Genomic DNA, 16,985 nt, shown 5'->3' with positions numbered 1-16,985 from the left:
TCCTCAGGAGGTTGCCTAGTTCCATTTTCATCATTTACTGCCCCATTGGCTATTTTAAAGTAGGAGAAAAAGTTAATTATGATTAATAATTCAATCTTTTTGAAATTACAGCAATATTCACTTTAGAGGCAATAAGACAGTAAAATTAGCACTGCTAGGACTTCTACTGAATCTCACGGTATTAAAATTTGGGTCACGTGGAATAATGCTGAAGAGGAAGTAATGGGACTGGAAGTGATACCAAACTATGCAAGATACTCCTCCACACAGATTGTACCCATTTATATTGTTTCTACAGAGTTATATATTAAAAATAATTATCTTACCAAATGCATTCAGGGTAAATCTTGTGAAGAGATTCTTGACCTGAGGAAAAGAGACTTGACTACTTTTCTCAGGAAATATGTCCTCTATAGGATTTTAAAATTCCACTTAATTGTGCTACTAATTGTACCAGAATTAATAAGCCAGCACTGTGACTCAACAAGAAGACAGCAAAAAAAATTTTTTTTTCTTTTTTTCCCTTCGATAGCTTGATAATGAAGTTGAAAAGACAGCAAATCTTGTCATTAGCAACTGGAATCATCAAATTAAGGCAAGTATACACAAATATCATTTGTGTAAACCCAATTTTCAGGATTGAAGCTTTTGGCTTTTGTACAAATGTGATCGTGTGTTTTAGTGTCAGTATTTCTAAGTGCTAACTGAAAAGCAAAATGTTTTCTCGTCTGAGTTATATAGATATATCTTTCAACTAAATCAATAGAGGAGCAGAACTCTAAATATGACTTTTATTTATAGCTAACATGTGGTGTTTATTGTATGTCAAGTGCTATATATTTATGTGTTGAATCATCACAAAAACCAACCAATGTGGTATATGACCTTGTGTTGTCCCATTTTATAGATGAGTGGGGAAGCAGAGACACAGAGGTTAATAATTGCTTAATGTTACAAAGCTGGTTAATGGTTGAACCAAGAATTATTCCAAGTCACTGGGCTCCAAGGTCACTGCCCTTAAGCATTACCTACACTGACTGCCTCTCTGTATAATTTGAAACTTAGGGCAAGATATGAATACTGAGTTTTGGTTTTATCTTTTATAAGAGCATTTGTGATCTCTGTCTCACCAGTGAGAGGAGCACAGTGATGGGTGGGTAAAGATGTGTAAAGGGGGATTCCTGTATTGGTTTCACAAGTATGTACGGCCCATTCCTTGTGCACCACACTGTACTAAGACATGGTTCTTGTTTCCATGTAATTTAAAATTTAGTTGGCTAGATAACATGTGTGCAGGAAAGAGTGAATGACTTCTAAGGAGAGGAATTATGATCTGGTGTGAAAATTTAGAGCATATCATTACAGGGTCTTAAGCAGAGATAATCACAGGTGGTGCCTATATATATATATGATTATTCTAGAACAATCCAGTTTAGGAGGAATTCATTTCGAGTAGGAAGGACTAGAAGCCAGCGGAGAGGGAATCTGCTCGGAAAACCCAATGATTCCCTTTGAGGGGACTTGTGCTACCAAAGTTGAAATTCTCTCTTTCATCTCCAAAGGGTTGGTGCCCAAAGAGAACTTTCTTTCCCAAGTAGATGGCCATGAGTGCAAAAAAAGCGGAGACACCCTCAGAAACAGGCGGCCGCATCTCAGCCCTCAGTGTTGCCTCTGAAGCTCCTGCTGGAACCAAGGACCCCATAAGACAAAGACATTAATCAGAAATGTTTGAGATAAATGAATTTCTATGCCCACAATAACAGTCCTGGTAAAGGGATGCTCACAAGAATCACTTTTATAGTGAATATTTAAAGGTCCCATAAACAAGGGTCCAGTCATTTGTTTTCAGTTTTGCTCTTGATTTTATGAGGTTTCTTAAACAGAATTTGTTTTTAAAAATACATTCTGTAAATATTCAACTTTCACAGGAAATGCAGTACAATGGACCAAAAGAGAAACTGCTCAGTAACTGCTGCTGCTTTCAGGAACAAAAAAAAATCTTTTTTTATTTCCCAGTTTCCGTCAAGTAATTTTTCTAAATAGAACGATTTTATTTTTTATGAAGATTGACAGAGAAATTAGAGAACATAAAATGCTTGCACTATAATAGCTTTCTCTCCAGTTACAATTCAAGGGATTCAGCATGTCAGTAATGCAGTGTAGTCTGTTTTGGAGACTCGAATGAAGAGCCTTAAAGAACCAAATGCTCCTGGCTCCTACTCTCATTTATCAGCAGGCCTGTGACTGACAGAAGGTGGAGGGGAGGGTCTCTGAGCTTCTTGTTCCTTGAAATCCATTTTGTAGAGGTTTCATATGTTTAGAGACCTTCAGAAGGCTTTGCCTCTGACTTCCTAGGGAAAGAAAGACCTGGACTTTTCCCTTCATTGTCTGGTTTTACAGTCATTGCAACTTGAGGTGAAAAACCATACCATCTTCCAATCAACCCAGTTCCTGAATAGGCTAAATCCAACTCAAACCAACTTCTGTTGGTTTTATCTCTGGAGCATCCTGTTCTGCCAAGCTGGGACTGTATAGGAAATGACGGATCACCCACATCATAACCCAGGCCAAGGCTGGAGGCATCAACAGAGTAAGGGACTTTGAATGCTGCTTCCTTCCTGACCCCTCCCTCCGCCTGCCCACCACAAGTGCAGGGTAGTTCACAAGATGCCAGGCAGATGCCCAGCTCTCAAGCCCAGGCATCAGGGAGCAAAATTGTTCTTTTGCTCTAAGTTTTAAGAGAGCATCTTAAAATGACCTCAATTGTGGCCAGGCAGATTTAAAAGAATGATGCCAGCAGTCTTCCATGTTTGTTGTGATTTTTTTGGCGGGGGTACGGGGGGTGGTAAAGCCATTGCCTTCCGTTATGCTAGCTAGAACAATGTTTTGGAAACTCGCAAGCCTTCGGTGATTTAACAAAATGTATAACCCTCTTGAATGAACTCAGTGTAATGAAAAAAATACACAGTGGTTCTCAGGGCAAAATGTTAGCCACTGTGATATTTTAGGCAGATTTTGAGGTGAGGGCAGAAATGAAGAACTAAACATACACAATCATTCAAGCTAGCACGTGAACATGACTTGTTCCAGAACAGAAGAGTTTTTCTCTTGATATCAGTTTCTGATCCTTTTTTGCTTTTTTTGTATGTTTTTGACTCTAGGCCAAGAAGAAATTGATGGTTAGTACCAAGAAGCATGAAGCGCTTTTCCATCTTGTAGAAAGCTCCAAGCAAATTACGACCGAGAAGGAGAAGCAGAAGGTAACCTCTCATGGCCGGCTGAGTGCATATGGCTTAGAGATGGATGGGCTTCCTGCCCTTAGCTATGAACACAGGAGAAGTGGCTGATTCCCCCTCTGTGCGGGGTCTCTGCAGGGCTGTAGTGTGGCAGAATATGAGAAGGATCCTAAGTTATTCCTGGTCTCCATATATATATATTTTTTAAAGATCTTTTCCAAAACAATATTTATTTATTTTGGCTGCTCTGGGTCTTAGTTGTGGCACGCAGGATCTTCCTGGTGGCATGCGGGCTCATAGTTGCGGCATGTGGGCTTCTTAGTTGCAACATGCAGACTCTTAGTTGCGGCATGTGAACTCTTAGTTGCTGCATGCATGCGGGATCTAGTTCCCTGACCAGGGATCGAACCCGGGCCCGCTGCATTGGGAGCTCAGAGTTTTACCCACTGGACCACCAGGGAAGTCCCAGTCCTCATATATTTTCAAAAGGTATTATTGACAGATGACAAATTAAACCAGTGGTGTCCAATATATATATATTTTTAAATTATCTACTGTGTGCTGGGCACTGTGCTAAGTTCTTTTTTTTTTTTCTTTTTTATTAATTAATTAATTTATTTTGGGCTGTGTTGGGTCTTCGTTTCTGTGCGAGGGCTTTCTCTAATTGTGGCAAGCGGGGGCCACTCTTCATCGTGATGCGCGGGCCTCGCTATTGCGGCCTCTCTTGTTGCAGAGCACAGGCTCCAGACGTGCAGGCTCAGTAGCTGTGGCTCACAGGCCTAGTTGCTCCGCGGCATGTGGGATCTTCCCAGACCAGGGCGTGAACCCGTGTCCCCTGCATTAGCAGGCAGATTCTCAACCACTGCGCCACCAGGGAAGCCCCTCCAATATTTTTGATAAGGAGCCCGATTAAACACCTCTCAGCTCACACCCCAAATAAGTAAAAAATATATACACATAGCATAATGAATTATATAATGTACTTTACCTATCTTGTATATTATATAGAATACTTTTTATATTAAACTAATGTTATGAACATTATACAACATAAAAAAGTAGAAATATTTGAAGGATGTGGTAAAAATGAAATAATATTTTCAGTGATTAGCTAATCATGATGTCTTCATATAGTGATTAAGGGACATATACAGACAAAATATACATGTGGGGCAAGGCTCACCCTTACCCATAGTAAATATAAATTTGTATTTCTAGTATGTCTTCTTGATAATGTCAGTTTCTTGGTCAAATTCTCATCAGCTCTCACTAGATCATGCCAGTTTTTGCCTTTTCATGTGGGTGATGATGCACCTGTAATCGGGAGTGGGAGAAAGCGTCAGCTCTGGCGTTTTCCTGTGGCTTTCTTGTGCTTGCATTGTTTGTATTAACATCAATCTACAGCTTCGTAGCAGACATCTTTTTAAGGCATGTGTTCATTTTGTGTGTGTTAACCTAATTAAAGTGGATAATAAATCTGTAAATCCGTATGATCCAGACTCCTGCCGATGGGCACATGTCCCAGGATGTTGAGAGTGAAAGCATTTGTGGGACCCACATCAGCTTCTCATGTTATAAAACTCCCATTCTCCCTCCAGAACACTTCAGAATCCTCAACTGTCCACACATGGGCACCAATATCAATTCATATATTGAATAAGAGTAAGCTTGAACAATCTTTTTAGGCAAAAATGAACACAACTAATATTGGAGTATTAGATTATCTTGGACACCCCTTATGGTATGTGCCCCAGATTGGAAACCTTTGAAATAGTCAATATCTTCCGCCAGAGATGGAGTCCCCCTAAGGAAGTGCAGGCAGCACCACTGCAACCCAAAACATTCTTAAAAGAAAAAGAGAATTGTCATTGCCAAGTAACTGTATTATTTCATCTGAGGAAACTATCAGTTGAATAACTTAGATTCATTGTTAGCAAGATATTACAAGGTTCTTGTGTCAATCTTCACAGTTTGAAATGACCATAACAGGTACTGAATAATGAGACAGCTTCCGAAGAGGAGGCAAAACCAAAGTAAGTTAAAAACCTAAGCTCCAGGACCTCGTTGTAGGCATTTGGAGCCCTCATTAGAAGCTATTCTTTATTGATGTCGAGGAATGACAAAGGCAAAAGCGTGGGCAGCTAAGTGGTAAATTTTTGCTTCCTTCCCTCATTAGCAGCCTCCCTGGGAGGCGGAAGTTCATGATCCTCCCCTGCCCTCCTCCACCTGGTCCTGTCAACCATAGCCCTTGGCTGTCATTACAACACAGACCCCTACCATCGTCATCACTTTATCTGGTAGCTTTCTCTTTTTTAGTCCTAAAGCTCAACGCCTAAGGCGGCATTCATTTTTGCATCTCACACAGACGTGCCCATGATCTCCCACTTGAGCCGGGCTGGTTCGGTGCTGCTCAGCAATCCTTCCTGTTTTCCTGCTCAGCAATCCTTGTTCTCACCAGGAGCTTATCTACATCTCCATTCTTCTCGCTCCTCCATCCTCACCACCCACTCTCAGCAGACCATCTTGCCTCCAGCGTCACAGAGTAAATAGAAGTCAGTACAGCCACCTCCCTACTGAAGTCCTATGTGCAATGCGACAGGCCAGTTCTTCATCCTGTGCTCTGATTCCCATCCCAGCCTCCTCTCAGAGGCCCTTCCCTGGATTATTCCCTTCTCTCCTGTATCTCTAAGGGTTGCTTCCCATCAGCCTTTTCAACTTCCCTCTATCTTGGGAGAGTAGGAAGAATCAGGGAGACACCCTTTGTCTCCCTGATATTCCTATTCCTGCTCCTCTCCAGATATCATCATCTCTTTCTTTTTACAATAAGATTTATTGGAAGGGTTATCTGTGCTCTGTCTCCACTTCATCTCCCATTCACTCCTCAAACCACTGACCAAGCTTTCCCCACCAATTCGCTAGAAATGTTCTTACCATTGAATACGTGGTCCTTGTTGCTAAAGCTAATGGGTGCTTTCCAGTTCTGACTTTATTTAATTTCTTAGAAGCATTAAGCATCATTGACTTTCCCCTTCTAGAAACATTCTCTTCTTTTAACTACAACGCCATCTTACTCTTTTGGTTTTCCTTTCTGTCAATTTTTTCTTAAGCTCCTTTATGGACTTCCCTCGTTCTGCCTGAACTTTCCATGTTGTTGTGCCTGATGATTTCTCTCCTGGGCCTCATTCTGTTTTATTCGGCATCATATCTCCAGTGTCCCACACAGTACTCTCAATATCAAGTGTTCAATACATAGCACGTACTCAACAAATATACTCTCAAGGCTTTGGCTACCATGTCTCTGCTGACAATACCCAAACTTATATCTCCAGCCCAAACCAGTCTCTGAACTGCTCTCTGGCATCTCAAACTCAGTATCCAAAATCAGAACCATCACTTCCCTCTACCAAAAATATTTTTTATTCCTCTGTTTTTTATATATTTGAATATCACCATCTACCATATCCTCCCAATTCTAAGTCCTAAACCAAATACTTCCTGAATTTATCTACTTATATCTATCCCCACTGCCACTACTCTCTCCCAGGCCACCATCACCACTGCTTGGGTTACTCCAACTGACAAATTGGTGTCTTGGCTTTCAGTGTTTCCTCTCCTTATCCCCCATACACAAGCCAAGCTGACTTTTCTGGAACTCGAATCTGAGCATATTATTCTCCTTTAAAAAGCCTTCAAAGGTTTCCAGGTGACCTCAGGATAAAGCACAAACTCTTTTATGTGGCCCTCAAGACCCTCCCTGACTTGGCCCTTGCTTAACTTTTCAGCATTTTCACTTGCTATTATTTCTCTCAAACTGTGTGCTCCAACCTCACCAAAATATTTTTGGGTATCATGTCATGCTATTTTGCCTCACCAATTCCTACTTTCATTTTAGGTTTATTCACACAGGGATCATTTCTGTGAGCACCCACTCTGTGACACCTGAATACTTCTATCATCTTGGGATCTATCAAACAGGATAACAATGGCCTGTGTGGGTTCTTGACTAGAGAGGGAGCCTATCTAGTTCCTTTATCTATTCCCAGTGTCTAGTACATGACACGGTGTGGCAGTCAAGAAATGTTTGATGAATGAATTAATGAATCGATGTTTGTTCCAAGAGAAAGAAAAGAGGAAAGAAAAAGTATTTATCTTTGACAAATTTTAGGAAATTTTCTGAGAAGTTCCTTAAATAAGAATATAAGAGTCTCCATTCTTCTTCTGTATATGTTTGGGGTTATTTGCTGCAAATTTGCTGAGCAGAAACTTCTAGTCAATAGCTATAGAGTGTAGGCTGATGAACGTGAGTGGTGAGAAGAAGCAAGTACAGATCAGGAACCTCCAACTCAAGACTGTAATCTACCAATGATTCCTGTACTCTTATTCTGTAAATCCTTCAGGCCTTGGCATTTCTTACCAGGACAGGTAGAGATTTGTACAATCAGTCTCCAGATTGACTCTGTTCTCATTGCTGGGCACACTCAGTAAGAATCAAAGAACAATGACTTAGCCAAGTATAGCCATGGTACACATTCAACCCTTTCTCTGTATCATTATCAGGCTAAAATTCACAAGCTCATATCTCTATAGATAAATGGCTCATTACACTTGATATACAAAACCATCCGTGTCCTGGGTAGGCCATACATCAGAGCTGAGGGACCGTTGAATGGCTAGCATATCAACTGGAATAATAAAGTGAGTGGTGTTAATATTCAGCATTTTGGACGAATGTTCTTCACTACTGAAACTTTAGTCAAAATGTCCTTAAACGTAAAGAGGAGCATTCTTAAAAACCTTTATCTCTGTCCTTGAAAATCCTAAACTGCTTAAATCACAGGGCTCCTTGGTACTCCTTGAACTGTGGCTTGAGGACCATTTGCATCAGAATCATCTGAGGAGGCAGTGAAAATTCAGATTTCCCGATCCCACTACTGAGCTACTGAATCAGTATTGCTATTGGTGGAACCCTGAAAATATGCAATTTTCCAAGAATCTCTGGTCATTCCTAGGCATATTAAAGTCTGAGAATCATTCATGTAAATACAACTTCTTCCTTTCTCAGAGATGTGAAATTACGTGTCTGAGCATTTTGAGAATTCAATTCAAACTGCCCTGGTCCAGAGAGTTTTGTATTACTTTGATTTTCACAATCAGGATGGCCAATTTTGGTGACTGGCTAGAAGGGGCTCTTTGTGAAGGAGCGTATCATTGGGGGTCAGGATGACAGGAAAGCATTCGTCAAGCTGTCCATAACTTGCAGTGAACAATGGCATGTATCTCAGGCTCTTTCTTCACTAGTAATAGTAACACTCACTAGTCTTTGAGTGCTATACTAACTGTCAAGCAGTGTGCCCTGTTCCTTACCTGTATCACCTGCTTGATTCCTCAGAGCAACACAGTGAAGTGGGAGCATCGCTGTCCCCATCACAGAGATGAGAAAACTGTGGCTTTTGAAGTTTAAGTAACTCACTTGTAGTCAGAACCAGGACTCTAATCCTGAAGTCTGATTCCAGAGTTATAGTGCAGAGTTTAAATAGTGAAAGTGAAGTGAGAGGATGGTCTCCAGGCCTAATGCTAGTTTTTATAAATTATCTGATTGTGCAAATCTCTACCTGTCCCGGTAAGAAATGCGGAGGCCTGAAGGATTTACGAAATAAGAGAACGGGAATCATTGGTAGATTACAGTCTTGAGTTGGAGGTTCCTGATCTGTACTTGCTTCTCTGCACCTGTCATTTGACCTCTTCCTTCATCTGATGAAAGTGGGCATATCACATGGTATTTAAGGACCTCCATTTCCTCATGTGAAAAATTGTAGGAATCCTATTGAAAGGCTCTTAGGTTTCCTTTCAGTTCTGACATCCCTGTTTTCTGAGAAAGGTCTTTGATTTTGTCATCTCTAGTCACTGTTTATGACTTTAGCTGGGAGATGAGAAACCATCATTGGGATGCATATAATTCTTTCTCCAGAATTACAAAGGGCTTTCATAAATGCGTTCATAAATATGTGACACTGATGTTTTACCTTAGCTCCTCAATAAACTGAAAAAATCAACTGAGAAGCTGTCAAAAGAAGATGAAAATTACTACCAAAAAAACATGGCCAGCTGTTCTACCAGACTGAAATGGGAGAACACACTGGAAAATTGCTTCCAGGTAAGTTATGCATTCAAGTTTTTTTTTTTTCTTTCTTTCTTTTTCCAAAGAGCTTTGTGTGGGAGAGAAATCACTGCTCGCATTCTATCTTCTAGGCACCCTTCAAGGGCTATGAGAAAAACACTTAACCTAGATGTCTCCATCCGTCTCATTTTTCTATCTATATCACAACAGCGGGAGATAATTATGATTCTTACTGGTATGGCTGCCAGGATTCCTGGTGTAGCGGACGTCTAACTTCAAGATGTGTTAGGTATTGCTGTTACTAAGGACCCTTATCAGAGGCCTTACTAGGTCTCTCCTTCCTTTTTCTCAGTGTCCTTTTCTCCTGTTAGGGTCCTCCTCCACCGTCTCCTTCCACCCCAGCCTGCTTTCAGCAGTCCCAACTTTTATGTTGAAACTATGGAAATTATCTTCTTTGCTTATAAAGTCTTCCGTGATGGTGACAAGATGTATATCATTTACCTTTCAAAAGAGCTTCTTTCAACTGAGCTTTAAAAATATTTAAGACTCTAGGTTTTTTAATTAGAATCCAAATCAGGTAGAGAATCTACTACAAGTCAGAATCTCCATAAAAAAAGAAAGGTTCCTTTCGTCCTCTTTGTTTCCTGGTTTATTGCTACCACCATGCTGGAGGCCACTGGTATTTCTCCCCCCTCTTCCTTTGAGTTCACACAGTTCCTCTTACTCCCATAAGAGTTCTAAGTTTAAGTTCTAAGCTTATCCTCTTGCTTAGAGCTAGCCTCTGCCCCCTGAGTGCCAAACCAAGCCCTACTAGACCCACTTGAGATACTCCTGTCGAGTCATCCTTGCCTAACTGTAACCAATAAGGATTCCCTTACTTAGTATTTCGTTGGCTTGTACATACTCAGTCTATACCAACAAGTCATTGACTCACATATTACACTATGTATTCCTCATTCTCTGTTGTTTGCAAACAACAGGAGTAAAATGTGATATTCATGAAGACACATAACAAAAGTGGGCTGAACTCATTTAAAATGGAATTTTATTAGAAGTGTGGAAAGCTCAGTGTGGCCAAATAATAATAACGATAATGATAATAATAGCCACTCTATCAAAAGTGACCACAAATCAAATGTTTGGTACTGTTAGTATTTACTAGAGGAATTATTTTAGAAAGCCTTTTGCAATAAATGCAAACAGCCTTAAAAATGTTCACATTATCAACTAGTGTTCCTCATCTGAACCACGGAACACAGAAAATAATGTGAGTGACTGTTTTCTCAGTTCCCCAAGGATGGTAGTGACTAATAGCCTCTAGATGCAGAGAAGCAATGGTAACTCATTGCAGATAACAGATGCCTTAGGACATTAGGGTTTAATTCTCTCCTAGAACCTCGGTTGAAAAACCTAATTTCCTTTCCATAAATCCATCTTGAGGAAGTAGATGAAAAACAAAATACAGATTTCTGTTAAAAATACATTAAAAGTAAAAGGGAAGAAGTAATACAAATGGCCAAAATTAAGGAGATGACTAAATAAATCAATACACTCTACACAAGGCACTATTAATTAAAATGGTGTTTTGGAGACTAGTGGCATTGGAAACTGCTTATGTATAATGTTAAGTGAAAAAACAGGATACCAATTTGAATAATTTGGTTGATAACTAGGAAGATAAAATCATACATACACATACCTCGACAGACTAAAATACATCAAAATGTTAACAGTGGTCATCTCTAGGTGGAAGAATTATAAATGATTTTAAAATTTATTTTCTTGTAGCCCTTTATGGCTGCAAGACAATGTCAAGGGTGCTTGTTAAAATTCAGATTCCTGAGTGCCTTCCTAGACGGGGTAAGTCAGAACTTCTGAATGATTTTAGGAAGGGGTCTAGGTGATCTCTAGACGTACTGAAGTTTGAGAGTTCGTGCTATAGAAAAAACAAGGTACTTCTTTGATCAGTTTTATGAAAACAATTTAGATGAAAATGAAGTCATTCCAATCTCCCCGGGTAGTACAAACCGGAAGGTCAGGACAGCAGGAAGTGAAAAGAATGAATGAAGAGTGTGCATCATCATGAAGCCTGGGCCCCAGACAGCCTCTCCATTTACTCTTCCTTGATAACTCTTTGATCCCACTTTCCTCTCATGTGCTATTATGAAAGCACGGGAGGATAATTTGAGGTCCTCCAGAGTATCTTGCTTCTCTATGACCTATTTTATACAAAAAGAACAAAATAATAGAAAGCAATAATTCATTAAATGAGATACGGATTTCCACTTCCCACAGTGGAATTTGTCTCAGCCTCTCTTCACGAGCAGACATAGAAGATCATCTTAATGATTTCCCTGAAATGAAATTAAAATCTTTTAAATATTGCCATCGCCACCAAGGGACACTGGTTATTCTAGTCTCAGATTGATGCTAGTGGCTCAGCACTTGTCACAGTAAAGAAACAGCTGCCCAGCAGGGATGCAGTGTGTTCCCCAAACCTGGCTTTTGTTTTCTGTCCTGTCCTTTGCTCACGGTGCTAAACTAGAACAGCTGCTTTCTAGATCTTTTCCCATAATATAAAGACTCTTTCTTTTTGATGACTGTCCCACTTGAGGTCTAAGACACTGAGCAGAATTTATTTTACATATTTGTTAGAGGAGGCATATGATTCATGCCCTTTGATGAAGCATTACATTTACTAGGCTACTCTTCTGTGTCTTTAAACCTGTACCTGGGGGACAGAGGGCATATTTAAATGGCTGGTACTTGAGATTTTGGAGAAGGACTCAGGAGACCAAGAGCAGAAACAAAGGTATTTCATTCCCATTGACTTACAAAAATTATGCAGCTTCTGACTAGACAAAAAAGGTAGCCATGGGGGAACAGAGCTCTAGGCTTCCCGATTCAAATGTCAGGACACTTGGTACAGGATTGAAATCTGCATGTGGTTGACACAGATGTTCACAGTTACTGCCAGCTTCTTACCACTTGCATTTAATAGCAGCATTAAAATGACTATATACTAGTAAACAAACTGTGGTAAGTACAGACAATGGAACATTATTCAGCCTTAAAAAAGAAGGAAATTCTGACACAGGCTACAATGTGCATGAATATTGAAGACTTTATGCTAAGTGAAATAAACCAGACACAAAAAGACAAATATTGTATGATTCCTCTTATAAGAGATACCTAGGGTAGTCAAATTCATGGAAGACAACAAGTAGAATGGTGGCTGCCAGGGGAGATGAGGGGAGAGACAATGGGGAATTATTGTCAATGGGTACAGAGCTTCAGTTTTGCAAGATGAAAAAAGTTCTGGATATGAGTAGTGGTGATGGTTTCACAATGATGTGAATGGACTTAATGCCACTGAACTGTACACTTAAAACTGGTTAACAGGTAAACTTTATGTAACTATTACACAAATAAATTTCTTGAAAATTTAATGATTATATACCATAGATTAAATAACAGCAGGATGTGAACGCAGTCTACACACAAGGGTATAAAGGAACACCAGGCTGGACAGGCTAGTGGCCCCTGCAGGTGTGCTGAAAGACAGGATGGGAGAAGCCAGTGGCCTTTGTGATGTCTCCCCACCTCCACCCTACCAAAGGCCTTGAGACACAGTCCGCCCTTCTTACTTCCACGATAATGCCACCCACCAATTTGCCCAAGAAGGCTTTCTTCTTCAGGAAAGACTATTGATGAGTACTCTTTACTGTGTGGGAAGAAGCAGGGTGGGATGGCGGGTATGAAAGGAACCAACCTAGCCTCTGGATAAAGGGGGAAAGCCCAGGCCTTGTCCTTACAGAAACGGGATGAGGCATGTTGTCTTGGACTCTTGCCACCTCTGTCGAAGCCCATGGGCTTCTGGGCACATACCCAGCAGCCTCCTATGGCCCTCACAAGGCTTAGGAATGCCCCCTGCATTTCCACTTGACCCAGCCTTCTTGGACAATGCCTAGTTGCTGAGCGTCCCTGTATTTCCTCAAAACAAACAGTCTGTAGCTCAGCTAGCAGTGAGGGGTGAGAGTCAAATAACTAACTTTTTCTAAAATGTTAATGGCTGACAAGGCAAATGTGACCTCCCTTACTTTATTTACTCTTCCTAGCTAAAAGCCATAAAACTCTAAAAGTGGAATTTTTGTCATCCCGCATAAAACAGGGAGGCTGTGTTGCCACCTTCCAAGAGTGGTCTCTGACCCCCAGGCCTAATTTTAGGTCAGGATGATGAATTGATCAGACTTTAAGCTTCTGCTCTCATCACATAATTTCCTTAAGCAGAGAATTTGCATCTCATCATCGTTGTCCCTGCCGGAACCGGCAGAATGCCTTGTATGTGCTGCAAACAATTCTAGAAATACTTAGTGTCTGACTGCATTTCCAAGATACAGACGTGGGTTTTACTGGGCTTCATTCTTTTTTTGGAACCCACAGATTCTTTTCAAATGATTCCTTTCTCCCCCTTCTTCGTGAACATCAGGTAACCTGTGGCATCCACCTATGTGCTTTTTGGCCCACAAAAGCCTGGAGAAAGTGTGTGAGTTAAATTGATCCTAATGGAGGATAAAATAAGACAGACATCAAATCACATTCCTGTCCTGGGAAACTACCCCCCTCCACAATGTGCATATAATGTAATCAAGAGGCACAGACAGGACGGCTCACTCAGACTTTCTTCGTTGTGTTTGTGCTTAGTGGGCGACTTCAGTTTTGTATAACAGTGGGCTGATCTAATCTCATTTTTCATCCTTCTCAGAGCATCCTGGAGCTGGAGAAGGAAAGAATTCAACTCTTATGCAATAACTTAAACCAGTACTCACAACATATTTCTGTTTTTGGCCAAACCCTGACCACAGTGAGTAGTAAAGAATTCGCCATCTCTGGTATGCATGGTAAGAACTGGCGGGAAACATGTCCTCTGCAACCTTGTTCTGCTTTCCTCGGCATTGCAGTGCCACACGCAGATCCACTGCGCCATCAGCAAGATAGATGTCGAAAATGATATCCAGGCTCTCGTGGAAGAAACCGCAGTTTCATCTACAGAAAATAAATCTGAGTTCCTATTAACTGATTACTTTGTAAGTATGGGATGGAAGGAAGTTTCATTCATGGGAAACCTTAGTCATATACTGAGGGATTCATTTTGAAAAGAATTGAGAGCAATTGTAAAGGAAACAAAAATACTGACTTTTTCACAGTCCGTATAAATTTAAAAACTGTGTGGTTTACAGACTGGGCAATGCAAACCTGTCTTTGGTATTCTCTGCAAGGGAAGAACTCCAAACAGGGTTTTAGCCTGAATCTTTTTTTTTTTTTGAAGGAAATATTTTATTTCATTTACTTTTTTAATTAAAAAATTTTTTTTTATTTTATATTGGAACATAGTTGATTAACAATGTTGTGTTAGTTTCAGGTGTACAGCGAAGTGATTCAGTTATACATATACATGTATCTATTCCTTTATAAATTCTTTTCCCATTTAGGTTATTAGAGAGTACTGAGCGGAGTTCCCTGTGTTATACAGTAGGTCCTTGTTGGTTATCTATTTTAAATATAGCAGTGTGTACATGTCAATCCCAAACTCCTGATCTGTCCCTCCCCCCAAGACTGAATCTTCACACTCTATAAATAATTACTGTGTATCACATTGGTTTGTCTATTGCTGCATAACAACTTACCCCCAAACTCAACAGCTTGAAGCAAACATTTATTATCTCAGAGTTTCTGTGGGTCAGAAATCCAGGTGTGGGTTAGCTGGGTGCCCGAGTCCCACACAGGGCTGTAATCAAGGTGTCACCTGGGACCGCAGACATCTCAGTGCTCTACTGGGAGATGATCCGCTTCTAAGCTCACTCACGTGGCTGATGGCAAGCCTCTGGTCCTCGGGAACGGTTTTAGCTGGAGATATCAGTTCCTTGCCGTGTGGGTCTCTCCATCTATGGAGAGCTCACAGCATATCAGCCTGCTTCCCCTGGAACTAGCAATGCAGGAGAGACAGAGCCAGAGTGTCCAAGATGGAAGCATAGTCTTTTATAAGCTAATCTCAGAAGTGACATCTCATCAGATTCTATTTGTTAGAAGCAAGTCAATAAACAGCCCACACTCAAGGGGAAGGGATCACACAGAGGCATGAATCTTAGGAGGTGCAAATTATTGTCAACATCCTTTCTGGTCCTTGCCTTTGAAAAACTTTAACCTAATTAGAGGATTATATCTTTTCTTTTTTCTTCTGGTTTTATTGAGATATAATGAACATACAGCACTGTATAAGTTTCAGGTGTACAGCATAATGATTTGACTTACATACATCATGAAATGATTACACGAGTTTAGTGAACATCCGTTCTCATATAGATAGAACCTTAAAAAAATAGAAAAAAAACCTTTTTCCTTGTGATGAGAACTCTTAGGGTTTACTATCCTAACAGCTTTCATATATAACACACAGCAGTGTTCATTCTGTTATCATGCTGTGCGTTACATGCCCAGTACTTACTTATCTTGTAACTGGAAGTTTGTACCTTTTGACCACCTTCATCCAATTCCTCCTCTCCCCAGCGCCCACCTCGGGTAACCACAAATCTGATCTTTTTCTATGAGCTTGTTTGTTTTTGAAGTATAATTGACCTACAACATGATGTTAGTTACTGGACCACAACACAGTGATTCGATATTTCTGTACATTACAAAACGATCACCATGATAAAGTTAGTTATTATCTGTAACCCTACAAAGTTATCACATTATTATTGACTAATATTCCCCACAATGTACATTTCATACCTATGATTCATTTATTGTGTAACTGAAAGTTTGTACCTCTTAAATCTCTCTCACCTATTTCTTTCCTCCTCTACCCTCTCCCCTGTCAACCACCTGTTTGTTCTCTATACCTATGATTCTGTTTTTGTTTAGTTGTGTTTGTTCCTTTGTTTTTTTAGATTCCACTGTAAGTGAAATCATGCAGTATTTGTTTTTCTCTGTCTGGCTTATTTCATTTAGAATAATACCTTCTAGGTCCATCCATGTTGTCACAAATGGCAAGATTTCATTCTTTTTTGTGGCTGAGTAATATTCCATTATATATATGACAAATCTTCTTTATCCATTCATCTATTGATGGGAACTTAGGTTGCTTCAGTATCTTGGCTATTGTAAGTAATGCTGCAGTGAACACTGGGGTGCATATATCTTTTCAAATTAATGTTTTTGCTTTCGTCAGGTATATACCCAGGAGTAGAACTGCTGGATTGTATGGTAGTTTCCACCAACAGTGTACCACGGTTCCCTTTTCCCCATATCCTCACCAACACTTATTTGTTGTCTTTTTAATGATGGCCGTTCTGACAGGTGTGAGATGATAGCTCACGGTGGTTCTGATTTGCATTTCCCTGATGATTAGTAATGTTGAGCATCTTTTCATGTGCCTGTTAGCCATGTGTACGTCTTCTCTGGAAAAATGTCTATTCAGGTCCACTGCCCAGTTTTTAATCGGGTTGTTTGGTTTTTTTGATGTTGAGTTGTATGAGTTCCTTGTATATTTTGGATATTAACCCCTTGTCAGATAAATCATTTGCAAATTTCTTCTCCCATTCAGTAGGTAGCCTTTTCGTTTTGTTGGA

The 16,985-nt window shown here is 40.2% G+C and overlaps 1 protein-coding gene across 8 annotated transcripts in view; it reads left to right on the top strand.

Annotated features, from left to right (window-relative positions):
• The window catches only part of NOSTRIN (nitric oxide synthase trafficking), a 70,321-nt gene that overhangs the window by 32,075 nt on the left and 21,261 nt on the right, over positions 1-16,985 (top strand). For all 8 annotated transcript variants that reach the window (XR_009541159.1, XR_009541158.1, XM_060152701.1 and 5 more), the window contains 5 exons: positions 533-595; positions 3,162-3,260; positions 9,265-9,390; positions 14,120-14,218; positions 14,316-14,441. Coding sequence is in view for 6 of the 8 variants with exons in the window: in XM_060152701.1 (XP_060008684.1) it covers positions 533-595; positions 3,162-3,260; positions 9,265-9,390; positions 14,120-14,218; positions 14,316-14,441 (513 nt within the window). In the remaining 2 variants the exon portion in view is untranslated. The remainder of the gene's footprint in view (positions 1-532; positions 596-3,161; positions 3,261-9,264; positions 9,391-14,119; positions 14,219-14,315; positions 14,442-16,985) is intronic.

The sequence above is a fragment of the Lagenorhynchus albirostris genome, chromosome 6, assembly GCF_949774975.1.
Source record: "Lagenorhynchus albirostris chromosome 6, mLagAlb1.1, whole genome shotgun sequence".
In the NCBI taxonomy this organism is placed as follows: Eukaryota; Metazoa; Chordata; class Mammalia; order Artiodactyla; family Delphinidae; genus Lagenorhynchus; species Lagenorhynchus albirostris.
The sequence above is the reverse complement of the archived record's forward strand: the minus strand, read 5'-3'. Positions and strand labels throughout refer to the sequence as shown.